This window comes from Anas acuta, chromosome 21 (assembly GCF_963932015.1).
Source record: "Anas acuta chromosome 21, bAnaAcu1.1, whole genome shotgun sequence".
In the NCBI taxonomy this organism is placed as follows: Eukaryota; Metazoa; Chordata; class Aves; order Anseriformes; family Anatidae; genus Anas; species Anas acuta.
The window spans coordinates 7,686,809-7,713,210 of record NC_088999.1 but is presented as its reverse complement, the minus strand read 5'-3'; the positions used below and the strand labels follow the sequence as shown (position 1 = coordinate 7,713,210).

The following is a 26,402-nucleotide window of genomic DNA, read 5'->3' as shown; positions in this document are numbered from 1 at the left end:
ACCAATTCTCCAAGGCTCTGCTAAGCAAGGCCTCCAGCACCTTGCCAAGAGAGCGCTCACGCCCTGTGTGTGAGGCTGCCCCTGAGGACGATCCAGGTCCAGAGCTGCTGGCAGCCCTGCACAGTCTGTGATGACCACGCACGGTACCAGAGGCTCTCAGCCTTCAGTCCCCTGACTCTGACTGCCCAAACAGGAATCCCTGCCGGCTGCTCAGCCTCCACCACACACATCTGCATTTGAGCATGTTCCCATAACGGCCAAAGCAGATGGTTCATGCATTGTGGAAACAAATGACTCTGGAGCAAATACAATACTGCTGCTCCTCCTGCAACGAAGGATAATGGCAAACCCACCAAGGCTCCAGGAGGGGAGCAGGATTAAAAGCTTCTCCTCTGCACAGAGGACAGCAACTCCATCCATCGGGAAGGATTAGGGGCATCGCCATGGTTACCTTGTAGTGTTGGAGGCAGAGACTCAAGCTGTTTGCATCCATCCCATGGTGGTAATCGCTGCCGTCCAGCAACTGTGCAGTGCCAGAGACCCAGCTCAGCAGCTCCTGCAGTTTACCCTGGAGAGTCTCGTGATGCGTCATGATTTTAGCCTTAAAAACAGAAGTGCACCATTCAAACAAGGAGCAGGGCACTCCAGGGAACCACCAGGAAGCGCAGGGTGGGGGGACAGCAGGCAGCAGGGACAGCTGCCAGCTCTACCTTTTGGGTTTCCGCTGCACCACGCAGGTTTAGCAGCCGGGACTCCAGGATATCACTCGCAGAGCTCAGAGACTTCTGGAGGTTCTTGGCATCCTTCTCCAAAGCCTTCAGTAGTTGCTCAGGGACTTCTTCAGGCGGGTTGGCCACAATCCACTTCACGGCGTCCAACTCCTGATTCACTGGAAAGCTGAGCTCCTGCAGCTCAGCGCCCAGGGCCTGAGGCAAGACAGCATCGTTAAGTCTATGGTACGGTTCATCTTCCCACTGCCAAAAGTGATAGCACTGCAGAGGTTTTGGAGAACCAGCTCCAAACACCGCGTGTATCTGCTGGCAAGATTCACTGCAATCGACCCGTTCATGCAGCCCTGCTCAGCTGCCAGCACTCGACTGTCTTTCTCCAGGCTGTAAAATTCATTTCAGCCACACTTAGGTTACTGTCTAAGCACGAGAGGAAGGTAAGCCAGAGAGAGTGCCAGAGAGATGGGGTTTGAATATAAATGCCAGTTCAGCCTGAGGCTAACGCCCCGCTTGCTCCCAGAGCAGGAAGGAGGCACAAGGGGAAGCCTGAGAAGTGCTGGGAAGAGGAGGGGAGAGCTCGGCCCTGCCTGGTGCCAGCAGCGCTCACCTCAGCCTGCTGCAGCAGGTCCTGCAGGGCGGCCAGATTCTGCTCTGCTGGCTGCACACGTTTAATTCTCATTTCAATATCTCGGAGCATGGAGAGATAGGAGATCAGCTTCTCGTCGTGCTCCAGGCACATCTTCTTGCTGAATTTGATCTACAGAACCAAACGGTAAAACAAAACCTCAAGTTTAGAGAGAAAACAGACAATTATACATATATCTGCTTCTTTTAAAAAATATAAATGCAATCTCTTAATAGCACTCCATTTCAGGGACTTTCCACTTGGTAGCCTTATCTACAAGATTTACTACAGGAAAAATAGAGCACATGGCTCTTTTTCCAGCATAAGCTTATAAATGGCAAGAGATCTATTGTGTTACAGTAAAAGTGCCAAAAAATGGTCCTACTTATTAGTCATTTGTAAGTAATGCTCTAGCAAAAAGAAGCCACAACTAAGCCTCGAGTGTTTCCAGCCCTACATCACTGGGTCCTTTGCCAAATCCTTTGCAGCTGATGCTGTAACATCAAGCCCCAAACATCCACGACTCACGTTCTGGCTCTCCTCTGCGCCGAGGACCTGGGACAAATTTAACATCAAACATACACAAAAAGCACATAAAAATGCTGAAACAGCAGAAAGCAGTCACCCACCTGGGCTGGTCTTGCAGACTCCATCGAGGTCTCCAGCAGCTCCCCCTCCACGATCACGGGTAGGAGCAGACCCCGGTCACCGGGTCCTGGCTGCCGGGGCTTCTCCTGGGGCACTTCTCCGGGGGCACCGGCTCGGCCTGCGCTAGGCTCTGCTGGTTGCTCCTTTTGGGTGCCTTCTCCAAGCTCCAGGGTTGCAGAGGTTTCCTGAACCTCTCCGGGTTCCTCTCTGATGATTAACTCATCTGGTTTTTCTCCTGCCGCCGGGGCTGTGGTGAGCACCTCGCTGCTGGTTCCCACCTCGGCATTTTCCTGGGTCTTCCTCTCCTCCGGTTCAAGTGGCACAGAGAGATCGTGCCCCTTTCTGCTCTGACCTTCTGTCACCGCTGGAGCTTCCCCTTGTTCTGGGAGAACAGGGAGCTCCTGGTCCCCTGGGAGGATTGCTTCATCTTTCTCAGAAATTGGCTTCTCTTTGTCATCCCTGCTGCTCTCCATCTGCTTTTGCTTGGCTGCATCTTTCGCCAACCTCACAGTAACCTTGGTGGCTCTCTCAAGTTTTGGTTCTGGAGCACTTGAGACGAAGTCCCCCTCCTTCCCTGGAACTTCTTTGGCTACTGGGGCAGGAAGGGGCAGCTTTTCCACAGAAGATTTCTCTGGCTGAGCACTGTCCGCTGGGACACCACTCTGCTTTGTTTTCTTTTTCTTGCTTTTCTGTTTCTGGGTAGGTTTTCGCTCAGTTTCACCTACTTCTTCTCGATCTGCTTCTGCATCCAGTCTCGGGGCTTCTCCTACAGGGTGCCTGACAGCTCTTCCATCTGCAAGCTCATCTCCTGCCGGCCTCAGAGGGACACCAGTCTCGGGGGGTTCTCTGGACGTTGTAGGACCCAGCTCTTCCTTCCCGTCACCCACAGAAACAGCTTTCCTCGGGGCTGCCTGTACTGCCTGAGCCAGGCCTGCTGCCTGCTGCCCCCTCACTGCACCTTCCCCTGCCACAACCCCCTCTGCACTAAGATCCCCCTCCCTGCTCCTCTCCGTGCCGCCCTCAGCACCGTGAGGCACCTCTGTGCCAAGGAACGGCCGCTGTTCCTCAATCCCCAGCCCCTCAACTTTCCCTGTCCCCTGATCGGCTGCTTCCTCCCTTGATTCCTGCCCCCAGGCCACTCTCACACGGGAGCTGCTTTTTGCAACCCCCTTCCCTGTAGCCTTTCTCACTGCTGTCCCTTCAGAGAGAGGTGCTGTGCCTAATACTGAGGGCTGTTCTGGAGCCACTTCAACCTCTTGTTGTCTCTGATGTGTGACACCTTCCCCTGGAGTTTCTTGAGGAAGCAGTTCTGGTTTTCCTTTCCTTGGCATCAGCGGGGATGTAGCAGGAGCAGCGGCCGTGTCCCCAGCCAGGCCGCAGCTCGCAGCTTCAGACCTGGCCTTGTGCTCAGCACCACCGGGCTTCCCTGCACCACTGCTAGGGAGAACACCTTCCTCTTCTGGAGGTGTTTTTTCCACTTTTTCCTGGGAAAGGTGGGGTTTATCTGCTTTGCGGACCTCAGAACCATATTTGTCTTCAGATATCTGTGTGTCTTGAAGAGCAATGGCTAATTTTTGGCTAATCAGGCCCTTTTCAACAGCTTCCTTTACAGTCAGTCTTTTTCCACTGCTAGCATCGACAATTCCTCCGCCCCTCATCTGGCTGGTCGCGATGACTTTGGCCATTTCCTCATCCAGCAGCCCCTGCTCCACAGCAGCCTTCAGGGAGAGCCTCTCGCTGACGGTGCCCTCCACAAACCCCCCGCTGTCGGCCTGAGCCTGCAGCAGCCGCAGCGTGGGCAGGGGGTCCACCTTCCCCAGCTTCACCGCCTGGGCACACGTCAGCTTGCTCCCCGTCACCTCATCCTTGATGGCTCTGAAGGGATGGACCTCCAAATACCTCTGGCCGGATTCGATGTCAATTTTACACTTCTTTATGAACTCCGAGTAGGGCACGAGCATGCAGTTCTCAGGATCTACAATGCCTTGTTTCACTTCTGGGGACGCCAGGACTTTCTCCACAACCTGCCTGGGCAGCAAGCCCTCCTTCACCGCCTGGCAAAGCGCCAGTCTCTGGCCAGAAGCAGGATCGAGGATGCTTCCACCCCTGGCTTGGATTTCTTGCACTTTTCTCTGGAAGTCCGGACTAACAAGCCCTACTGCTACTGCCTGGGGCAAGGGCACCTTCTCCTTCGTTACTGGATGAACGTATTCATGCTGGCACACGCTCTCAGCCTTTGTGAGTTCATTACATAAATCTTGATTGATCAAATCGTGCTTCATCGCGTCATTTACCGAAAGCCTCATTCCAGACACGTGATGAATTATTCCTCCGTCTGCAATCTGCTTGGTCAAGAGCTCAAATGCTTTTTCCTTTTCAAGGAGCCCTTTTTCCACAGACTGCGCAACAGTCAAAGGATGCTTGGTTTTGGGATCCACGATTCCACTGGTTTCAGCCTGCAAGCTAATGAGCTTCTGCCTGGTTGCCTCATCGGTGCTTTTCCCTTTGGAAGCCTTCTCCAGCTTGACCAGCTCTTTCTGACTAGTTGGCTCTATGAGGCCAAGATTTGAAGCCAATGTGACTGATATTTTTTTGCCACGTTTCAAGTCAACAATCCCTCCAGTAACCACCTGCCCTTCCAAGATCCTCATTGCGGTCTCCTTGTCCAGAAGGCCAACTGCGGCAGCATCCTTGATAGAGTAGACAAAGTTATTGCCTGGGTCAAGAACACCGCTTATGGCTTTGTCAGATGCCAGAACCTTCTGGAGAAGCTTCTCATCCATTAAGCCTTCTTCAATGACGTCCTCGGTGGTTAATGATTCACATGTCTGTGAGTCGAAGAAGCCACTGAACATCTTCATCTTCTCCATCAGTTTCACTGCCGTGTGGCCAGGCACCACTCCACAGGCCACCGCTTCGTTTAGAAGAAGAGTCTTTCCTGTCTGCTCATGGATTATGCCACCACTCTGGAGCTGTGTTAGCAACATTTCCAAAGTGTCCTCCTCATCCTGCTCTGTAGGGGCTGGCAGGGATGTGTCATCAACACACTCAGCACCTGCCGCTGCTTTCCTCTCTCCTTCCTCCACTTCCAATACACCTTCAATGCTTTCAGTGTGCCTCTCCGTTTGCTCAGCCTGTCCAGTTCTGAGGAGCACAATCTCCTCTCCTCCCACTGTGCCATTCTGTATTATTTCCTCTTTTAGCAAATAAATCTCTCTAACGTCTTCCACCTCTAATTCAGGTTCCTGCTCATCCTGAGACCTCTCTGCCATTATTTCCAGTCTCTTTGTACTTTCGGAAATACCCACCAACATGTGGCTTTCACTTTTCACATCACCTGCCCCAGTTTCCAAAGTCCTCTTCTGATCTCTGATATTTTCCACTCCACCTACTATAATAGGCTTGGACTCTTCTGTCTCAATCGTCATTTCTTCCGTTTCTCTGAATCCACTACCAGAATCACTGGGATGTTCTGGCACAGATAATTTTACCTGATGTCTGTCCTTGCTTGTAGAAGTGATTTGCTCTCTACCAAGTTTGGATTCAGTCTCACTTTGGAAGGTGGCCTGTTCAGTGTAAACCTGCCCTTGCTCCTCCACAAGCAGGATATCTTCTGCACCCTCCAATGGGAGGCTTCCCGGTCCCATCACCACCTCTCCGTTCTCCAAAGCAGTTCTGGGTGGCAGGACCTTTTCACTTTGGTCTTTTGAAGGAGCAAATTGAAACTCAAGCTGCTGCAAAGCCAAACCGTTGCAAGGCTCTCTTTCAAGAGCTGCATTTGCCTTTGTCTCCTCAAAGCCTTCACTCCCTTCCAACACATGTTCGTAGGATCCATTCTCTTGGGTTTGGATGAGGGCTTTAGTGAGATTGTTCAACTCTCCATCTACCAAGAGCAGCTTCTGGCCATCGTGGATGTTGATGTAGCTGTGGGTCATCAAGTGGAACATCAGCCTTTCGTCGTCACTCCTTAGCAGAGGGTCACTTTGCTCTTTGTGACCTGTGGGACTCTTTCCAGAGGAGCTCTGGCCATTCCTGCTTCTGCTTGGAGAGCCAGCGAGCTGCACGCTGGCCATGACATCAGGTATGACTGTTGATTTCAGCTTCTTCGCCACATCTCTCTCTAAGATGCCATGGTCAACTGCTTTCCTCCAGGACAATACCTCCGTGGTTTCTGGTATAAAGACAGCCTTAATGAGTTGCCTCTTGCTGAGAATCTTGTAAACCAGCTCTGTGGACAGAATTCCTTGCTCTAAAGCATCTGCAACTGGGATGATCTCTCCCGTCTCTGGCCACAGGAGCCCCATGAAGGACCAGAGGGATTCCAGGACCACCAATGCAATCCTTGGTGCTACCAACTCTTTCCTTACAGCTTCGTCAATGGTCAGTCTCTCTCCTGTGACTGTATCAATGATGCCACCTGTCTGGAGCTGCCGGATTAGAAGTGTGCATGCCAAATCCTGGTCAATTAAATTATGTCTCACAGCCTCGTCCACAGTCAGCCTGTGCCCTGTCCTGGGGTCAACGATGCCACCAGCAAAGAGCTGGGCTTCCAGCAACCTCACTGTTACCTGTCTGTCTATTAGCCCTTCCTGGACGGCACGGAAGATGCTGACTTTTCTGCCCGATTTCAAGCTCACCATCCCACCCGCCAGCTGCTTGACTGGGAGCAGCCTCAGTCCTGTCTCTTGGTGGATGATGCATCGGTGCATGAGCTCTGGCAGACTGGTTTTCTCTGCAGTGTTGGGGTCAATCAAATCCTTGCCACATTCCAGGTGAGACAGCAGTCTGGAATAAAGCTGTGGGGTAAGGAGCCTTTCTTGCAGAGCTGTCTCCATGCTGATTCTGCCCTGAGGGGTTTTAAAGCCCCCAGTGACGAGTTCAACCTCAAGAATCTTTAGCCCAATGCTCTCACTAATCCTCCCCTCTTCTATTGCAGCAGCAACAGGTAGGAGCTGCCTCCCTTCACGTCGGACTTCATCCACCCGCTGGAGAGCGTCCTTCAGTTCCTGCAGCACCTGGAATGTCCTGAGATCAATGATGTTTCTTGCCAGACCTTCCTCCAGGGAGAGTTTTTCACTGGTCTCTGGAACATCCAAGTCGGATGTGATAACCTGGGCCTCTAGGAGGACAAGGCCAGTATCCTGATCTATCAGACCTCTCTGCATGGCACCAAAAACTGGGAATATTTCTACTGTGCCAAGATCGATCACTCCCGCCACTGCTCCGCTGCCCTAGAACAGAAAGAGAAGGAAAAGAATCAAACCAAAATCAAACATTTCCAGCGGTTGGATTGCATGAGATCTAGGGAGGTACCAGTTTTAAAAAAAAAGTTTCAAAACCCCAAACAGGCTAGAAAGCAAGTCCCAAAGTGTTCAAAATGCAATTCCAAAGGCATTGCAGCACACAAATTGGTGCATTTGCTAGCTTTCAGGTTGCCAATGAGTTTTGATGCACAGCTAGTCCATCACCAAGGGCAGCACCCAAATGCTTCCAACATCCACCACCAGTAATGCAGTAAAACAGCAAGCAGCAACACCCAGACGTGTTCCTAATGCTCCACAGAGAAACAGGGAAGGAAACCGACAAACACACCAAAACTGTCCAACAACTCCATTTAAAAAAAAAAAATAAAGACAACATGAATCCCACTTTGTACTAACAGAAGAGAAAAAAAAAAAAACAAAAAACAAACAAGGACCTCACTTCAGGGTATCCAGGAAGCTCTCCCAGTGCAGTTTCCACCCTGATTCCTGCCATGCTTAAATCCTGCTCTTTAATGAAGGATGCCCAGGGAACACCGGGGGCCTCGTGCCATGGAGCAACTCCCCAGCACCACAACCAGCCAAGCACGAGAGCATGGGCACTGCCCTGACATGCACAGCAACTCCCCAAGCACATCCAACTGCTCCGGCACCTGGAGGCAGCCGTGCTCTTTAGGGCAAGGGAAGAAATATAAGAAGTTGTCGCTCCCAGCATGGAGACAGTGACAGACTGGGAACAGACCACCTAACTTTGGTTTTTCTGGAGGGCCTTTTCCTTCTGGCACCCCCACGGGGAGGGGAAGAACTCAGATAACAACACAGAGTAAGAGCGCTCTGGACCTCTGGATTTCTCCCAGTTGCACGGTTTAGGTGTAAAGTTGGCCCAAGCACTAAAATATTTCTGTTGGGACAGGGAGGAGTGAATCTGGATCCCTGGGAACTCAGATGTTGGTAACAAGACGTCTGACAGCCCAGGCAGGCGGGTGCCTTGGAGCAGTGGCACGGCAGAGGATGCCACCTCCACCACGCTGCGTGCAGCTCCCCCAGCCACGGAGGCTGGGTGGGTCTGCTGGGAAACACCAAGCTCCCACCAGCATCACCAGACTCTGACATGCGTGTTTGGAAATGAACAAGCCATTGAAAGACAGAGAAGAAGAGGAGAAAGAGGATGATAAAGGAGGAGATGGGAGGGAGAGGAGTAAAAGGCTTTTACTTACCAGAGTTGCAGGGTGTGCCTTGAGCAGTTAAAGACAGAGCCTTATGGAGCAGTTCAGCCGTATCACACACAGTGTAAAGCTTGGTGTTAGCGTCCAGCATGCGACTGTTTTGTTTGCAAAAAGAACCCCACACACAGGTCGTCCTCTTTCACTTTGTGTGTTTTGTTTAAGTCCCGGAGGGTTAGTTAAACTTGTAAGCAAGGATGTCAGTTAATCTTAAAAACAGTTGACGTGAAACACAAACTGTACAGGGACACATCATGCTCAATTTAGCGCGTTCTGCTTTGCTTTTTTTTTTTTTCTTTTTTACTTTTATAACCTCTGTCTTGACAATTGGATGTTTCCAGCAAGCAAATGTTAAGAGTCCTTCATGCTCCCTGTACAATGAAGCAACTGTACCACACAACAGCCACATAACAATCTCATATATGGGCCAAGGATCTATGGCAGAGCCCCAGTGCCATCTTGTTTCTTTTCCTGGGCTTTGTCGAGAGCGTGAGTGAAAACTGTTCTGTCCTGAGCCCCACAGCACGCTCCTGCTGCAGGGAAATGGCCCCAGGAGAAGGCTTGCACACCAAGGTTGTTTTCCTGCCCGGGAGGGAGGAAAAGGGAAAGGGAACAGTGTCCTTTCCACTGGCAGGCTTCTCTCAGCTGCAGCAGTGGCAGAGGCATTGAAGCCGATGGCTGAGCCGCCACCACCACCTCCTGGAGCAGGTTTGTTGTGTGGGGCAGCGGCACTGCGGGCTCGCTCTGCCAGATAGGGGCTAACGGGACTTGCATGGAGACAGCCAAAATGTGTTGGGAAGCCCAATTCAAAAGGGAGATGCTGTATTCCTAAGTGAAAGCTGGAGATACAGATCTCGGATAAGCAGCCCTATCCCCATCTTCCCCTGATCTGCTAGAGCAGGGCTTCACTCACGGACCCAGCAGCCCAAACCCGCACCACGTCCAGATCTGAGTAGGCCGTTGCTTCAGAGTACAGGGAGCCAGCAAGCAAACACACAAATATATCCATCGACACATGTATATACACTTATATAACACGTACATGTATATCTGTGAACGACTGAGGACAGCTCACACCAGCACAGAGGCAGTAAGGACGCGCCTGGAGCCCCCCTACCCCACGGGACTGGCAGGAGCACTGGGGCCCAGTGGGCCCAGCTGGGGGCAGTGCAGATCCCGTGTTTGCTGGGGGCCTGGTGGGACAACGCAGTCCCCTTCCACTTGGAGGGCAACTTCATACAGGCACAACCCAAACAAATCCCTCGCCAGGCCCTGAGATGTGTGAGGCCATGGAGGTGAACGTGCTTCTGCAGAAACCCACCTCCCTGTGCCTCCTGCATGCGGGCCGCCTGTGAGCCCCAGCCCGCCCTGGTTAAACACCACACGGGCATTACTGGAGGAGACAGGCTTGGCAAGGGCACCACTTTCAGGACAGAACTCCATTTTCCTCTTTGCCCACCATGTGAGCAAGCCAACCTTTTCACAGCTCTGACTGAAAGCATCGCAAAGGACAGCTCCCTCACAGGGACCTGCAACAGGAGGTCAACGGCTCCTGCTCGGCCACCAGTGGCCACCCCAGCCCGGCCACTTCAGGTCATGGACAGAAGAGATGGGAGGCAACCACATGCAAGTAAGAAAGCTGATGGGCAGGAGTGGCTGGTGGCCATGAGACACACAACCGAGCACAACCGTGCTCACACCCTGAGGAGGGCCCTGAGCCGTGCGGCCACCGGGCCGAGCGGGGACCAGTACCTTGTGCTCTGCCTCCTGAGCCAGCTGGCTCTGCAGCTGCTGGAGCTGCTCCGTGGAGTCGCTGCAGAGCGCCTGGTAGGTGTCCTTCAGGGCAGCGATCTGAGCAGAAATCTGTTCCTTCTCCTGATGGGAAAGCCTGCAAGGGAAAGGAAAAACTCTCAGGGAAGTTAGACAAACCATCTCCCAGCTCTGCAGAATGAACGAGGTTTTCTCATGAAGGAAAAGGCCAAACCCACAAAGAGCCTCCTCTTCACACTGCCCTACTTTTTGCCTGGCACAGTGAAAATGAGGGACAGTAATTGTGCTCGGCAGAGACTGACCTGCATGATAATGACCAAATCCCCAAATATTCGGGGTTGGTTCTCTACTAAAGTGGATTAGTATTGTCCCAACAGAATAAACAGATTTCATAGCTCATAGTTGTTGCAGATGAGAAAAATGGCCACTTTCCTGTGCAGCTGGGCACTGTTTTCAATGGCAATCAGGCACTGGGCTCTGAGGGCAGCAGCCCACCTCGAGGTACCTCAGCTCTCCCCTCTGCTCCCCCTTCCTCCCTCCCTCCTCAGGCTGCACTCACTTGTGGCTGTGCTTCGCCAGGAAGATTTGGGAAGTTTTGATGGCTTCAGAGACCTGCTCCTTCTTTGCAGCCAGCTCCTCATTGAGGGCCTGTTGAAAAAGCAGAAGGAAGCTTAATTCAGCTGTGGAAAAAAGAGTTAAAGTTAAATAAACAGCCTCACATTGCCCTCACAAAGCATTCCATAGGAAGCCTCAGGGCTTTTGGTCATTAGAGATGTAGGAAAGCTCTCCTGGAAGCAGAATAACGCCGTGATACAAGGACAGGTACATGTAACGTGCATTGGTCAGAGATGGACAGAGAAGGCCCTGTGTTTACCTGCTGCTCTGAGATGGACTTCTCGATGTCGCCCAGCTCTCTGCTGCTCCTGGCAGCAGCCGTCCTGCCTTGCACGCTCTGCCTCAAGCCCGAGGCCCAGCCCAGGAGCTCCTTCACCTTGTCCACATGCTCCTGCTTCTCTTCCTCCACTACTTTCTGCAAACAGAAGAGAAAGACAACCATGTCGAGGGGGTCCCAGCTGTCCAGAGGCAGAGAGGCTCTCAGGAGCAGCACCTGAGACACAACCTAAATGTGGAACTGAAAAGCTGAGGGCAGATGTCAGAGAAGCCAAGCAGCATCCTTGGGGTGCCAGGAAACAAGCCTGGACGATTGGAATGGAGTTCAGTTCTGTACAATCCCCTTACCTCCTCTTCCTCCAGGCGCCGCAGAGCATCGCTGATGTACTTCACGTGCTGCGTGGTTAGTGTCACCAGAGCTGTATAGCGAGTCCGCAAATCCATGAACTGCAAGGGAGAGACGGAGAAACGGGATGCATCAGTCACAACCAGGGAATCAGTGCAACGCACCGTACAGTACACGACATGGATGCACCATCTCTCCCTTGAGAAGATCCCCAGGCACCTCGCAGACCCAGTATAGCACCACTGAAATGCAGCAACTCTGGAGGGGAGGGATGTGGCCACACACGGCATGCTGCACAACACTGGAGCGAAGGGAAGACTCCGGTCACGGACACTGGGGCGGGTACTCAACTCTTACAAAGAGGGCCACTGGGATCTTTAAAATCCACATGGAGCAGACAGGAGCTCGGTCTCTAAAGGGCTCATCCCAAAGATGCACACACAGTAATGCTGCATGGCGCTCTGGTTATTTACCTCGCCGGGCCGAAGGGCTGAGCCGACCCTGCTGGATTTGACCCAGGGGTTCCCAGGAGTTTAGGTATTTCATACCTGGTGCTTAGAGCACTAAGCCATCCTCTCTGGCTATTGGAAAAAACAGCGAGGGTGGAAACTTGATTTATACAGAGAGTTCAGCAGAAAGGAGCTCATTTCACAGAGGCTGCTTGGTGATTTGCTCAGAGTAGAGGAGCCCCCCCCACACCACCACCCCTCACGAGGGGCACAGACGCGTTCCCACCTCCTGCGTGATGGCATCTGAGGATGAGAGCATGCGCCGACGTTTCATGGGGGACTTCTGCTGCGACTCCACAAACGCCCGGTATGTCATGAGCTGCAACTCATAGTCCTGCGGAGGAAACCAGGGTGGAGAGAAAGATGTTGCAGTCATTTCTTTCATACTGCACCCTCGGATCTCTAATTCCTGCTAGTTTGCCTGCAGTTGGATCTCTGCTCGTGCCCAAAGTTAAGAGCGTGCAAGATGCAAACTGTCCTGGGGCTGTTTCTGCCCAGACAGCTGTGCCCTAGGTTTAGGAAGGGGCCCGTACCTTGACAGCAGCCGAGTATTGCTGGGAGAATTTCTGACACTGGTCCAGTTTGGCTTGATTTTTCTCGATTTCTGCAGCCAAAGCCTTCAACAAAATCCAAAGCAAAATGGTTGTCAAGATAACTGCCGCAGGTGAAATGTGCTGGATTTCAGTCCCTGTCCTTTTTGGTGAAGCCTTATAGTCTCTTTTTTTTAATGCAAGACCCATTTCCACCTCAAGTTAAGCAGCTTCTCTGCTTCTCAGACAGCTCAGGTCTACATTCTCTTCCCCATCACATTTCACGTGCCTTAAAGCATTTATGTTTTCAAGCTTAAAGGTTGAAAAAAAGAGACACGGTCACTGCAGTGACCACGCTGTCGAGACATCTCAAGCTCCTGTCTCACCGTTTGCTGGCTCAGCTGCTCCGACAGCACCCGGCTGTCCTCCGCCTGCCCAGGTTTCATCAGCTCCTGCTGGATGGTGATCTCCTCGATCCACTGGATTAGGGCGCTGTGGCACTGCCGGTAATCGCTCAGCACCTCCTGGATGCTTTCCAGCTCCGTGTGGCTGAAAGGAGAATCAGGACAAGAGGAGGATGAAGATCTGCTGTAGGCTGTAGGGATATCCCAGTCCCCACTGGGACTCCCAGCTGGAAAAGTATCATGGCAAAGCAGCCGGTTGAAGCTCTCAGCTGCAGCATGAAAGCAATTCTGCAAACGGAGGCAGGTTTCTCACCGGGTCTCAATCTGGGTGCAGACTCTCTGCCAGCGATCCCACAGCTGGCTTTCCTTCTCCTGAAAGCGCTCGAGGTCGATGCTGCGCTCCTGCCTCAGCTGGTACAGCTGCTCCCCCACTGCCTTTGCCTTTGCCATCTCCTCCTTCAGCACGGAGAACACGGAGCTCTTGTCCTTCACTTCCCCAAGCCATTGCTTCAAAAAACAGCAAGAGACAGCTTGAGTTTAACTTCAGGGAAAACAGAACACACAGCTTCCCCTAAGGCTGCCATCAAATCAGAGATTCTCTGCTTCCTGTAGCTGAAAAGCCTGAGAAAGCTGCAAAGAACAAGCCGATTACAGACTTAGGAGATGCCAAATGGAAGGGAGCATGTTGCCAGCTAGGAGCAAGTCAGATTGGATCATCAGCTCCTGTCTTAGAGCAGAGGACACGTAGCTGCCAAGATGTTCGTATGTATTAGCTTGTGTTCTACGAGTGAGAGCACAAGGCCAGAGCAGCTCCTTTACCTTTATGGAGCAATAGGGGATCACATAAGGAGGACAAAACCTTCCTGGCAGCTATTTTGGGCAAGAAAAACAGCATGCAACATAAATTCAGCACAGAAAGGGACGGACCCTGCTTGACAAACACCAAAGCGCTGGCTGGTTTCTCCCTGCAGCCTTTGAAGTGAACAACACCAACCTGTAGGGCAGTTCTGTGCGACTGAATGGCTGCCAGGTCAGCCGGGACGGCCTCCTCCTGGCTCAGCTTGACCTCATAGCCTTTGACCAGAGACTCTGCTCCTTGGGTGCTACGAATAATGACATCAACCGTCTTCAACCTGGCAAATCAGAGAGAGACAGCACATTGACACCCAAAATTTGGCAGAGATCCTCTTGGCGGTGAGGCTGTTTGCACCACCTGCTGCAGACTGATGGCGCTCAACACAAGTTGTTGGGTTTGAGGAACAGCAGAAGGGTTTGGAGCAGTCAGATACAAAAAGGTACCCACGAAGAGAGGCAGGTCCCAACTCACTTGTCCAGGTAGATGGAAGACAGCCCGTACATCTGCTCCATCTTGTTCACCACCAAGTCGAGTTCAGAACGCAGATGCGGCGTGCTGGACCCGGCAGGAGCTTTGTCGAGGAAGCTGTAACACCTCTCAGAAACGTACCGCAGGTCGGATTTGAGCTTCTGCAGATCCTCCTGCACACGCTGTGGAAGGAAGGAATGAACATGAAAGGGGTGCCCAAACAGGCAGAGAAAAGCAGGATTGTCCTGGTGAAGGGGATGGGGATGAAATCAAGCAGGAAGCCCGCCTGATTTATCTGAGTGCTTGCTGTGTAAGAGCCCCTCAAACACACAGAGGCAGGCGCCCACTGCCCACACATTCAGCACGGGGAAGTTGAAGCCAGCCCAGGCACAAGCCACGAGCAGCAGCCGGCAGCTTCCTCCCCTCACTGACCTCCTGCTCGGCGATGCGGAGGGTGTTCTCCTGGATGCTGTCACCGTCTGCTCGGGTGCTGCTGGGGGACTGGATGCGGCTCACGAGTCGCTGCTCACACTCCTCCAGGCGCAGACGGATGTTCTTGAGCTCAGAGAGATACGTCCTGGCAACAGTCTCGTCCTTGTCTTCTGCACATCACAGACAAAGCAAAAGAGCAGCTCTCAGCCCCGCTCGGTTCCTTCCTGGAGCCCCAGAGCCACGCGCAGCACCGAGGTGCTGGGGGTCTCAGCTCAGGTGGAAAATGAAGCAAATCAAGTCAACTCATTCTAACACTGCCAAGAACGAGTCCAGCCACAGGACACCTCACGTGGCCAAGCCAAGACCCCCCAGTCCCAGTGGGACTCGGTCCTGCTGTACCCCCAGCTCTGAACAGTGGGGCTGTGGCTGCCACAAACATTTTGTTAAATGACTGAACACGGAGAGGACTCTGTGCTCAGGATGTGTCCTGACTACTGACTAGACTCGTCTCCAACAACGTTAGAATAAGAGGACTTGGCAGTTAACCTCAATATGCAAAGCCCAAGCCTGCTCTGCAGGAACATCGCTGGACAAAGGCTGAACATTTGAATGGATGGAGGAATAAGTAGAGCAGCTGCACACACCATCATCCAGCCAGCTCAGAAAAAAAATGAGAAAATGAAGCCGTCCCATAAATCCTTTGTTTATTAGTCCCCACAGCTCCTGGTTAATCCATCAGCCCTGTGAAGCTTACCGTTCTCCATGGACTCCAGCAGCTGTTGGATGTGTTCCTTGGAAGCCTCCACTTCTTCCTCCAAGCGCAGCCGGTCTGACACCGAGAAGAGCTCCGAGTCCCGGCTGTCCTGCAGGAAGTCCTCGTAGTGCGCCTGGAGGCTCCTCATGGCTTGCTGGCACTCCCCTTGAGCCAGGGATCTGAGCTAAAAGTGGAAAAGCAACGTCCATTTCCAGCCTCCTGCAGGTCACCTGAAGCCAGCCTCCCAGCTGCAGCACCTCCACTTGCCAAGTATTTCCTCTTCCGAGGAGAAAAGCCGAGCTCCTCCGTATCAGCCTCACGTCTCCCTCCAGCCTTGCTCACTCCCCAGTGAAATGCTAACTCCACAATCTCTTATTTCAGTTCAGGGCAAACTGCTGATGCTTTTTTTTAACTGGGAAGAAACTTAATCATTTTGCACTGAAATCTGGTCAAAGACCCTTGGCCTCCCGTTCCTTGTGGTCTCTGCTCTTCCCTTTAACGCCAGCAGTGCAGCAGTGCAGCTCAGGAGCCAGGCACACAGAAGTTTCCACCGTACCTTTTCCATGCTGAAGCTTTGCACCAAGGCGATGTCCTTCCGCAGGTAGTTCCAGGAGATGAGGCTCTTTGTGTTCATGTGGAGCTGGTGCCACAGAGCCATCACTTTCTGGTACAACTGCTCAACCCTACGAAGGGAAGGAGCAGATCTGTCAGCCCCAGAGCTCCCCAGCACAGCAGCCCTGACCCCGTTGATGCTGGCCACCACTGCCAAGCAGCAGCCCCCCAAGCCAGCAATCCCAGCCTACAGCAACACTCCTGCCCTCCTGCAGCTCAGTGCAGGAGGTCCCTCCAGGAATTCCTCCTCCTGAACTGGTATTTGCTCTCTTACAAGCTACCAGAGCGGTCGCTGTGACAATTTGCAGCTCTACATCCACGAGGGATTCCTTGGAGCTCACCCCTGCTCCTCCACCCCGGCTCCTTCCCACAAGGAGCTGCTCCTCCCATGCCATCACCCTGCCTCTTGCAATTCATGCTGACCAAACGCCAGGCAGGGATGTTCTCCCCTGCCCCCAGCACAGCACACCTCTGAGAATTAAATAACCACTGCGCAAAGGGTCCCTGCGCCCCTGGGTAGCGGAGACCAGCCAGTTACCTGTTGGCCACCTCGATGGCCTCTTTGTTGGGAGGGGGGATCAAGAAGCACACCGAGGGCACCATGGCCTCGTTCCCTGTGGGGCTGATCACCTTCCACTTGGTTCTCTGGGAGTTGTCTTCCAGCACGCACTCGTCGTTCCTGCAGATGGTGATCTGCGGCGGCACCAACACCCGGCCCGTCAGAGCTGGCAGCGGGGCCACTCGTGCCCCCCTCCCCTTGCTGCCAGCCCCATCCCGCAGAGGACAGCCAGCCCCCACGAACACGGCTCCATTTCATCAGGAGAAAGCAGGTTGCACTGCCCAGCAGCACAGCACGCACTGTCTGGGGAGGAAGGCGCTAGGAAGCCCACCAAAGCTGGCTGCCACCCACGTGCTGTTTGGCTGAGGTGTGTGAAGCTCACCCTCCTCGAGGAGAAGGACTTCACCTCCTGCCCAAAATAAATCTGAGACGTGGAAGTCTCCTCTGGGCGAACCAGCCAGCTATTTCCCTCCTCCCCTCTTCCCACTTTCCCACTGACAAACTAATCTGGTCCTAACCCATCCCAGGCAGTGCTCCCCTGCCTCGTTCTCGCATCCCGCTCGGAGCCTCACCTCGATCTGCCGATAGTCACACACAGCCTTGATGGGGATCGTGCTCTTCACCAGGTGCTCCGGGTTCCTGGGCCTGAGCTGCACGATGGTTTTGGAGCGGCCCACCAGGCTGGCGACGGAGCTCTTCGACTGGATGAGCTGCTCCTTCTCGTCCTGGCAGGAAGAAGGACCAAGCACGGGTTGCTCGAGGACGAGGAGGAGAGGAGGTTTCTCTCAAGCACCTCGGCACCCCCTGCCCCAACGCCGGCCTTCGAGAGGCTGAACAACCACATCGGGGGGAGCCGGCTGCCCTGACCGGGGTGGGAAGAAGGGGTCAGGAGACATGGGGTGGGAGGAAAGGTGGAAGGGAGACAAGTTCAGCTTGGGCTGGGACCTCTCCACTACTCCTCCCACTGCCCTGCCAAGCTGCATGCACGCCTCTGGCTCTTTTGCTGCTAGGACAAGAAGACACTGTCTTTCAAAAGGGGGAAAAAAAATAAAAAAAGAACACAGCATACACCAAAATGAAAGTCCCAGGAGGTTTAAATGGCAAAGAGCAGGACAAGCCCCAGCCCGAGGCCAGGGACACTGAGTTGCCTGGAGGAGACACCACAGAAGCATGCTCCCTTTTCTAAAGCAAAGGATGAAGGCGTGTTTAAATCAACAGCTGGAATGGGGATACGATGAGTTATGTGGGTAAAACATCTCAGGAGAAGTGGCTAGTGGTGGAGTGATCACACAGGTCTCTGGATTTGGGCAGAAATTTGCCGGCTGGAGGGCTGTGTTGAGTCACTGACACCCACGAGTCCCCGCTGGGTTCGGACATGGGACGACCCAGGGGGCTGGTGGAAAGCTCCCACAGAACAGCCTCCGGCCACTGATGGAGACGTGTGCGGATCACAGCACTGGAAGCTGGTGTGATTAGTCGCAGCTAGCCTCATCTGGCTGCAAAGGTTAAAAAGGATCCCAGAAAAAAGCTCTCCCTCATGCTTCGTACTCTCAGGGTTGGTTAGTGTGCTAAGAACAGTGGAGGATAATTTAATGGTAAAAAACAAGAACAAAAAAAAAAGAAGAAATGATTAAATAAACTACCTGTGCCTGTCCCCGGGAGCATGATTGGAAGAAATACAACTTTAACTCGTTAGGTAAGAAAGAGAAATAAAACTGAGCTGGGGCTGCTGCCCCCATCCTGACCCTGCTCTCCAGCACCAGCCTCTCCCACCCGCTGGCCGCATCCCAGGGCTGCCAAACACGGCTTGGAGAGCCCTGCAGGCTGCTCCAGGTCCTGGAAACCCTGCAGGACAGAGCAGGACGGCCCCGGGACTGTGACAGAGAGGACGGGACCCCCGAGCCTGCAGGACAGGGGCTGGCGAGCCCTGGCCCAGCTGATGCACCCATCGTGAGCCAGCAGCGGCATCGCAGCCTCTCTGCGGGCACGCTGCACAGCACTGCAGTGCACCAAAAGTAAAGCCAAAGCAGCCACCAGGCTTCACAAGCAGATTTAACCTCCCTGCCCTTCCATCGGGGCTGAGGTTAACCCACTGCCCAAATCCTCCCTGTCCATGTCTTCAAACCCCATCCGAGGCTTTGCCACCCACCGCCCACTGCCAAGGGATTCATGGCAGGTCGGGTCTGCGCAAAGAGCAGAGCTTCTCCTCCTACCACCATGCTCCGAGGGAGCTAACGAGCTGCTAATGAGCAGCAGAATAATGAGAGCAGGTTTTGGGTCCATGCGATGCCTCTGCCAGCAGAACAGGGCCACCGCTGTGCAGCTGTGGGCAGGCACTGGTGGAAGAACTAGCTCAAATGTTTTGCTCTCCACATCTCTACCTACAGCCTTGCACAGACAACGCTTTACCAAGGGGCACAGGAGGATGGTGGCAAGCGTCCCTAAACAAGGACCTGTCCCCTGGTGCAGCCACCGAGGCCCAGCTCTCAGCAGCAGCGTTCAGTGCACGCAGTGGTGCAGGGGGGTCACGCACAGCCTGCGCCCCACGGCCCCGCACAGCAGGGCTCAGGGCCCCGAGCGGCGCTGCTGCAGTGGAGCAGGGCGGGCGCTGCCCACCCGGGGCGACGGGGACCTGAGTAAAAACCCACCATGGAGTCCTGCAGCAGGTCCTCCAGCCGCGTCAGGCTCGTGTTGTGGTCGCAAGAATACTTCCTTTTGATGGAGTCCTGCAGGTTGCGCAGGTACGTCTCCGACTCCCGGGCATCGCTGAAGAACTGAAAAGCCAGAGAGCGTCACAGAAACCTGCACAACTCAGCCCAGCCATCAGCAACCCCCAGCTCTACAGGAGACCAACCCAAACCCCCAGCGAGCAGCATCCTGCCGCTGTTCTGCGGCACTGCAGGGGCAGTGAGCATCCCGCACAGATGGACAGAACCGCACGGAAGCTGAGCCCTCTGGCCCAAGTGAGATATTTATTCCCTGAGAGCAGCTTCAAAGAAAGAGACGGTTCAGAAGAAGGTGTCCTAATGAGCATTGCAACCCACTGCTTCCCTCTGCCACAATGGGACACAAAGCACGGAGCTGATGTGCCGGGACGCAGCAGCTGCTCCATCGCAGCCCACTCGTGCCGCAGGGTTTGCTCCTCCCTGAAACCAGGGGAATTTGGGGCTCCCCTCCTGCGTACCTGGAAATAGGCAGCGTTCTCCTTCACGTGCTGCTCCACACACAGGCAGAGCTGCTTAATCCACTGCCACTGAGTCTGCACAGCAGCGCTGTAGGCCTGGGAAACACGCAAAGAGCAGTGAGCGATGAGCGCTTCCCAGCAGGGGGGTCAGAGGAAGGACAGCGCTGCCGCGGGAGGATGGACATAGATGGGCAAGATCTGGCTGCAGCCAGGATTGTTTGGACACAGACACAGAGCAGGAGAAGGCAGAACAGGAACCGGCACACGCCGGGGCTGCTGCAGATGCAGGTTTGCCTTCTGCCTGCCTGCCTGCCAGCAAACCACAGGCTGGATGCAGCGTGTCCCCGCAGCCCCCTGCTTCACCACCACAAAAATGGGAAACGGGGCGACCCCCAGGAGCTGCGGCCGTTCCCTGCAGCCCCACGCTGCTGGAGGGACTCAGGCTCTGCACAAGCTTATCAGTGCAGGGCGTGTTTGGGAACAGCTTTACATTTCTCACTGTGTCCCCGGATTAAAACAGCTCTGTCATGGCTCTGCCATCACAAAATGCCACCAGCTCTCAGCGCCTGTGAGGGCCCCTGGGGCAGGGCAGCAGCTCCGTGCGTCCCCAAGGCCGTGCCAGGTTGGTTCCCCCCCAGCTCCCCCCCTGCCCGCTCACCTCTACGGTTTGCTTGGCGGGGTGGTTCTCCAGGGACAGCAGCTCGGCTGTGTCCTGCAGGGACCGCAAGATGTCCTGCTTCTCTTCCAGCTCCATCGTCAGCTCCTGTGTGAAGGACACGAGCAAAGGCCAAATCTTGGCTATCAAAAGCCGCCTGCGCTCAGAGCACGCGGCCAGCTAATAAAACAAGCAGTAACAGAGCACTGCAGTAAACATCAGCAGATCTCAGCTGCCGATAGGAAACCAGCACGGCTTGTCAGAGCAGCACAGCCGTTTCCCATCAGGATGCCTCCTGCACCAAACACACGGGGCAGACCTAACACAGATGCTGGAAACCTGCCCAGGGACCTCTCCAGTTCCAAACATTACCATTGTGGAAAGACAGCAATTTATTTATACTGCTTTAAAGAGGAATCAATTTTCCTCTTTAGCCCAGACTTTTTTTTTGCTACATAAGCATGTCTTTGGTTTCAAGCGCTGCTAAAAGAAATCTTTTGATGCCTTTTCAACTGATGCTCAATTAAAACAGACACTTTTCTGTACCTTCGGCTCTAGGGAGAGATCTTTTAGCAGCTGCACTGGGCTGCTCACTCACCGAGAAGTAGTTTTTCTTGGCTGCAATGTTCGGATTGTTGTCGCTCCAGTCGTATGCCAGCTCCTCTTCCTCCTTCTCGTTCAGCCAAATCAGCTCAGCAGTGGCCCGAGACACAAACCCATGCAAGCTCTGCAGGTGTCGCAGTCGGAAGCTCGAGGTTTCCTGAGCAGAACAAAGCGACCTGGGCATGAGCTCTGGGAGAGAGCTCTGGGAGAGCCCCAGCAGAGCAGGGATGCTCGAGCTGCGTGGCCAGGACGTGCCGGGCACCCCCTGCAGTGGGGGACATCGCTTGAAGCGCACACGATGCGCACTCACCATCAGTTTGCAGTACTGTGTCTCCAGCTTGCCGAGTGTCTCCGTGTAGCTGGCACGGAAATTCTGAGACATTTTACCCTGAAGGATGAAAGCATTCCTGTTACCTGGTCCTTTAAAACCCCACCTCCAAATCCTGCTCCCCAGCTCTGTACGAGCAAGAGGCTCAGGGCAGCAGCCTCTTACACCAGCCCAGCATCATTCAGCAGCTCTGTCCTTAAAAAATATCCACCCCAGCCACCTTCACCCACAAAAGTGACACCCCGATGCCCTCCCCTTTCCAAGCGCAGTGCGAGGCCCAGCATCACCCCGTGCACAGCACCGTACCTCGTACACGCGGGCCTCCTTGACGCTGGAGCCCAGGTCCTCCACGCTGGCGTGGATGTGCCGCTGCGCCTCCAGCTGGGCTTCCACGCTCGGCAGGTCGCTGCCCCACTCTGCCCGCTCCAGCCTCATCTGAAACAGGCCAAGAGGTCCAAGTCAAGCTCCTGCAGACCAGGAGTGCTATCTCAAACAGACGCGAGGGCAAGGAAACCTCCTAGGTGGCTGAAGAGGCAACAAATACCCCACAAGTCTTGGCAGAAGGTCCCAGGCCCACAGAAGACCGAAGGACTGACTGCATCACTACAGATTTGCACACAGCTTTAAAGGATTTTCTAGTATCTGCTGAAGAATGGAATCACGAGAGGCCAAACTCAAGACAAAAGCGTTGGGACTCTCCAGAAACTCTGAACCATCGAAACAATTACTATTTGCAGATAAAGGCAGGGAAAAAAGCACCACCAGGCCACCCGCAGCCTGGCCCAGAGAGGCAGAGGCGGCTCTCACCTGCATTTCCTCCACCCAGGCCAGCAGCTCGTACACGAAGCGGAGGCTGCCTTCGTCTTCGGAAGAGGAGATGGCCACGAGCTCTGTCCTGGTCATGGGCTTTCGGAACCAGGAGGCAGAGGAGGTGTGCAGCCCTTTGGTCAGGGGCTCGCCCTTCACCTGCGTGGTGCTCAGCGTGGAAGCGGGCGCCAGCTCCAGGGTGGAGAAGTGGCCTTTCCTGTACAGGTTGGTGCACTCCAGCCTCAGTGTCACCAGCTCGTCTTGCAGCCGCATGATCCTGGAGGAGCAAACACAGCACGTGTGAGCAGAGGGGGCTGGTGCCACGCTGCCTCCTGGCACGTGTGCGCCCTCCGTCCCCCGAGGAGCCTGCGCGCCCTGCTCCAGGCGCAGGCTGTGTGAGCCACAGCTCCTCTCACCTGAACACCAGCTCCTCCAGCTGGTAGTAGTTCTCATCCCGGAGGATCTGCACGTCCACCTGCAGCTGGCGGATGAGCCCCTCGCACTCCTGCAGGTACACGACCACGTCGGACTCGTACTGCACCGGCTGGCCGGACTCCAGGTGAGCGGCGTCCTGCAGCGAGACAGAGGAGCCTGAGGGCTGGGTCCCCTCCAGCCCCCGCACACGGGCAGAGAGAACGGGGTGGAAACCCAGCTCGGACTTCAAGACTGGAAGGAGATTTTCATCCTCAAGCTTGACCCGAGTGGAGGAACCTCCACTCCCACCTCACACAGCACCCAGGACGCGCCCTTCAGAACAGCTCCTGCAGATGAACTGAAAATTGTTCGTGATGGAGGCTCCCCGCAGTCAGTGACTGCTGTTAAAGGGGCACCTCGCTTCTTGCTTGGGTTCAGCCAGCTGCACCCAGCCCCTGCTCCTCCCTGCTCCTTTTTCTCCCTAAACAAAGCGCTCACTCTTCTGAAATCTGCTCCGCACCCAGGTAGCTACAGTCTGCCACCAAGTTTCTTCTGCCACTCTTTTAGAGAAAAAAGCATATTTTTGTGTGGTTTTTTTGAAGCCTTATGATACCACAAGCTTTTCCAGAACTGTAGTTCTCTTCCAAGCCAGCAGCTTTGCAGAGGTCCAGCCTCACTCGCTGCACTGCCAGCAGCAGCCTGTCCCCAAGGCCCTTGGGGACACCACCAGGTATCCACCTCTCCTACAGTCCTGCAGCGAGGGGCTCGACATCACAGGCAAAGAAAGCTGCCCAAGGAACCCCCACCCCACACAGAAGAGAGGAACAGAGACAGGCATAACAGAAGAGGCAGGAGAAAAACCACCAGGAGGGAAATACCACCCCCCACTCACAGCCTGCAGCGTGTTCTTCGCGAGGGTGAGTTTTTCTTCACAGCTCAGAGCACCATTCTGGATTTTGTTCGCGATTTGTAGCAGCAACTCCAGCCTGTGACGACAGAGGGAGGAGAATGAGAAAGGCTTTGGGGACAGCGTGGTGTGCCTCCAGGCTGGGTGTCCCCACACGGCCAGCACCGACCTCTCCACCGCTGGCCGCAGGAGCTTCTCGCGCTCCAGCATCTCTATGATCAGCTTGCCCCACTCCTCCTCCACGTCGTTGGGGTGGTAGCCCTGGGGCAACTTGATGCGTCCAAATTCGATCCATACCTGCAGAAAACACCAACGGAATGGCATTTCCTTCCTCTTTCTTCAGCTGGCCAGAGACAGACTCCAGCAGCGGAGCTATGAGGCAACAGCTCTGCCTCCGCTCCGGCTGAGTGCTACTTGCTGAATAATTTGCCCTGAGGGTTATTTCCACTTCTCTAATCCAAAATAAACCTGAAGTGAGCACACTTTAGTCTTGCTAAAAGCACAGCGCTCCCACCTATAAGCCTCTGGGTAGCTATGACAAATCTTACCTCTAACAGTTTGTAGAGCTCCTCTATCCTGCCTTTTTCCTGCTCTCTCGCTGGGATTTCAGTTTCTTTGAAGTGTATGTACTGGTTATAAAGTGCCTGGGATGAGAAAGGTTGCATCAGAACCCACCCCGGGGAATGCCACCACATGGCTCTTGGCACTGAGGACACGGGATTCTGCAGGGGGACCTTGCCCAGGACCTACCTTTAGCTCTACGGGGTTCTGGGGGAAGGATTTATCTGACATAAGTATCGTGTGCTGCTTGATCCAGGAGATGAGGGACTCCACGCGGGTCTGGTACTCCAGCCACCTCGAATCGACCTCCTGCGAGGGAGAGCACCCTGCTCGAGCACCGCCAGCGGGCAGGACCCCGTGGGGCAGAGCCCAAACCCTCCAGACCAGCACGTCCCCGGCCACAGCAAGGAGAGAACCCCAGCAGCACCATCACAGTCGTGGCATGGAGCAGCAGCCCGTGCCTCCCTCCTGGGGGGCCACCCGGGCACAGGAGGAAGGAGGAGGCCTCTTCTGGTGAGCTGCTGCCCACAGCTTCCCCAAGAGCTCAAAACTTGGGGGATAATCTGCACAATATTGAGCGGCACAGCCCAGAGGCCCACCAGCAGCTCAGGAGGGCAGACACGCTGATGGGGAAGCTCCTTCCTCCCCCTGAGCTTGTTCCCAGCCCGTTGTGGCTGAAGGGGAAACTTCCCAGCCCCCAGGGACGCAGCATCCAGCTGGCTGCAGGGCAGCCTCGTGGCCAGGAGCACAGCAGCATCACTTACAATAGCGCTGATCCCTTCTCCTCCCTCGGGGACTTTGGGAAAGGCATCGTAGATTGAAGACACGTAAGTTATCACAGACTTCTCATCTGGAGACGCGACGTCCACGTCTGGCAAAGGGGAAGCAGAAGAGCCATGAGAGGCAGGAGCAGGCAGAGGGCTCGGCTCCCCCCACCCCAGCCGCTCTCGCCGGCCGCCCACCTTCAGCATCCAGCAGCCGCGTCACCCCCAGCCGCTCTGCGATCTCGAAGGCTTGCTCCAGGTTCTCCCGGTTACTCTGGATCTGCACCCGCTCCATGTCCACCAGATCTGGCCTGCAAAACGCACGGCAGAGTCCTGACGCCCAGGGCAGAGCACCCCAGACAGGTACCACTGCTCCAAGGGACTCACGCCAAGTCCCTGCCCCAGCCGGTGGCTCCCCAAGGGGCGCGGGGCTGCAGCACCCCCAGCCCACCCCCACGGGGAAGCAGAGCGGAGTGGCAGGGGATGGCAGCGCTGCCTCCAGCTACCAGAGGATGCTTTCTCATGTAGAGCACCTGCCGTGCTCCCTCCTCTGGTTTAAAAGCTTTTTTTGCCTCCCTCTCCAACCTCCACCTACATCTCAAGTGCTCCTGACCACCACCAAACGCAGCGGTGGGCAGGGACCCTGGGGAGGCCCCCACCTCCCACCCTCCTCCTCTCCTCTCTGCCCACCTGTATCTGTGGATGAGCGCGTTGAACATCTTCCCGTCGCTCCAGCAGGAGGAGAAGTTGGTGCACTTCACGCCAATGTACCCTGCGGTCACCTTCTGCGTCCACAGGAGCAGCTTCTCCTTGGCCGACATGTCCCCTGATTCCCCACTGATGTAGATGTCGGAGATCTGCCAGGAAAACCAGGGCGAAACTCTTGGTGGACGCATGGGAGAGGGGCCTGGAGCTGGGGGACTCGGGGAGGGACTGCCAGAGCCACGGGGACGCGCCGGGGCGCTGCGTGCTTGGAGCCCCCAGCACCAGGGGGGCACAGCCACTGGATTTGGCAAGGGCCAAGGTGCAGATTTGGTGCCTGGCACCAAACCCTGGCTGCCCAGCGGTGCCGCCAAGCTCGCCGGTGCTTCTCCTCGCCCAGAGCCTGCTGCCAAGGAGCAGGACCCAGTGCTCGGGGTGCTGGAGGAGGAGCGGGCAGCACGGGTCTGCCACCGCCTCCTGCAGCCGGCGGAGCTGCTCGGGGCACGGCCACCAGCTCGAGCCTGGGGGCAAGGGGACAAAGGGAGAAGGCTGCCGTGACCCCGCTCTGCCTCACCATGGCTGGAATCGCAGGTGTCAGGATACCAGGACCCACTTTTGGGGTGCCGTGACCCATTTTCGGGGTACTGGGACCCCTTTTGCTAAAGGGACCGACCACCACAGGCTCCTTCCAGAAGCCCAGCGCTGGCTGCGAACCCCAGACCCGCACGTGCCGCAGCGCACATGTCCCCGCATGCCGGAATATTTCTGATTGACACGGCTCTTTCCTCACCCATCCCCCCAGCTCCCCAATTAGCAGAATTACCTCGCCTTAATTGTGGGGCAGACAAAGGGAGGGGTGAG

The 26,402-nt window shown here is 55.0% G+C and overlaps 1 protein-coding gene across 20 annotated transcripts in view; it reads right to left on the bottom strand.

The window, feature by feature from the left end:
* Positions 1–26,402, bottom strand: part of MACF1 (microtubule actin crosslinking factor 1) — a 134,974-nt gene that overhangs the window by 66,323 nt on the left and 42,249 nt on the right. For 17 of the 20 annotated variants that reach the window (XM_068657731.1, XM_068657733.1, XM_068657743.1 and 14 more), the window contains 34 exons: positions 25,530–25,696; positions 25,038–25,150; positions 24,840–24,946; positions 24,265–24,384; positions 24,063–24,158; positions 23,684–23,811; positions 23,500–23,593; positions 22,610–22,764; positions 22,194–22,470; positions 21,693–21,821; positions 21,369–21,446; positions 21,054–21,215; positions 20,459–20,563; positions 19,801–19,896; positions 19,265–19,390; positions 17,189–17,341; positions 16,596–16,750; positions 16,002–16,128; positions 15,446–15,629; positions 14,692–14,861; positions 14,263–14,441; positions 13,930–14,068; positions 13,249–13,442; positions 12,918–13,080; positions 12,535–12,618; positions 12,228–12,335; positions 11,495–11,593; positions 11,130–11,285; positions 10,815–10,903; positions 10,238–10,373; positions 1,983–7,232; positions 1,336–1,485; positions 711–926; positions 452–601 (listed from right to left, as the gene is read on the bottom strand). In XM_068657731.1, the coding sequence (XP_068513832.1) occupies positions 452–601; positions 711–926; positions 1,336–1,485; positions 1,983–7,232; positions 10,238–10,373; positions 10,815–10,903; positions 11,130–11,285; positions 11,495–11,593; positions 12,228–12,335; positions 12,535–12,618; positions 12,918–13,080; positions 13,249–13,442; positions 13,930–14,068; positions 14,263–14,441; positions 14,692–14,861; positions 15,446–15,629; positions 16,002–16,128; positions 16,596–16,750; positions 17,189–17,341; positions 19,265–19,390; positions 19,801–19,896; positions 20,459–20,563; positions 21,054–21,215; positions 21,369–21,446; positions 21,693–21,821; positions 22,194–22,470; positions 22,610–22,764; positions 23,500–23,593; positions 23,684–23,811; positions 24,063–24,158; positions 24,265–24,384; positions 24,840–24,946; positions 25,038–25,150; positions 25,530–25,696 (9,855 nt within the window). The remainder of the gene's footprint in view (positions 1–451; positions 602–710; positions 927–1,335; positions 1,486–1,982; positions 7,233–10,237; positions 10,374–10,814; positions 10,904–11,129; positions 11,286–11,494; positions 11,594–12,227; positions 12,336–12,534; positions 12,619–12,917; positions 13,081–13,248; positions 13,443–13,929; positions 14,069–14,262; positions 14,442–14,691; positions 14,862–15,445; positions 15,630–16,001; positions 16,129–16,595; positions 16,751–17,188; positions 17,342–19,264; positions 19,391–19,800; positions 19,897–20,458; positions 20,564–21,053; positions 21,216–21,368; positions 21,447–21,692; positions 21,822–22,193; positions 22,471–22,609; positions 22,765–23,499; positions 23,594–23,683; positions 23,812–24,062; positions 24,159–24,264; positions 24,385–24,839; positions 24,947–25,037; positions 25,151–25,529; positions 25,697–26,402) is intronic. The other 3 variants (XM_068657740.1, XM_068657742.1, XM_068657739.1) reach the window with 1 other exon arrangement.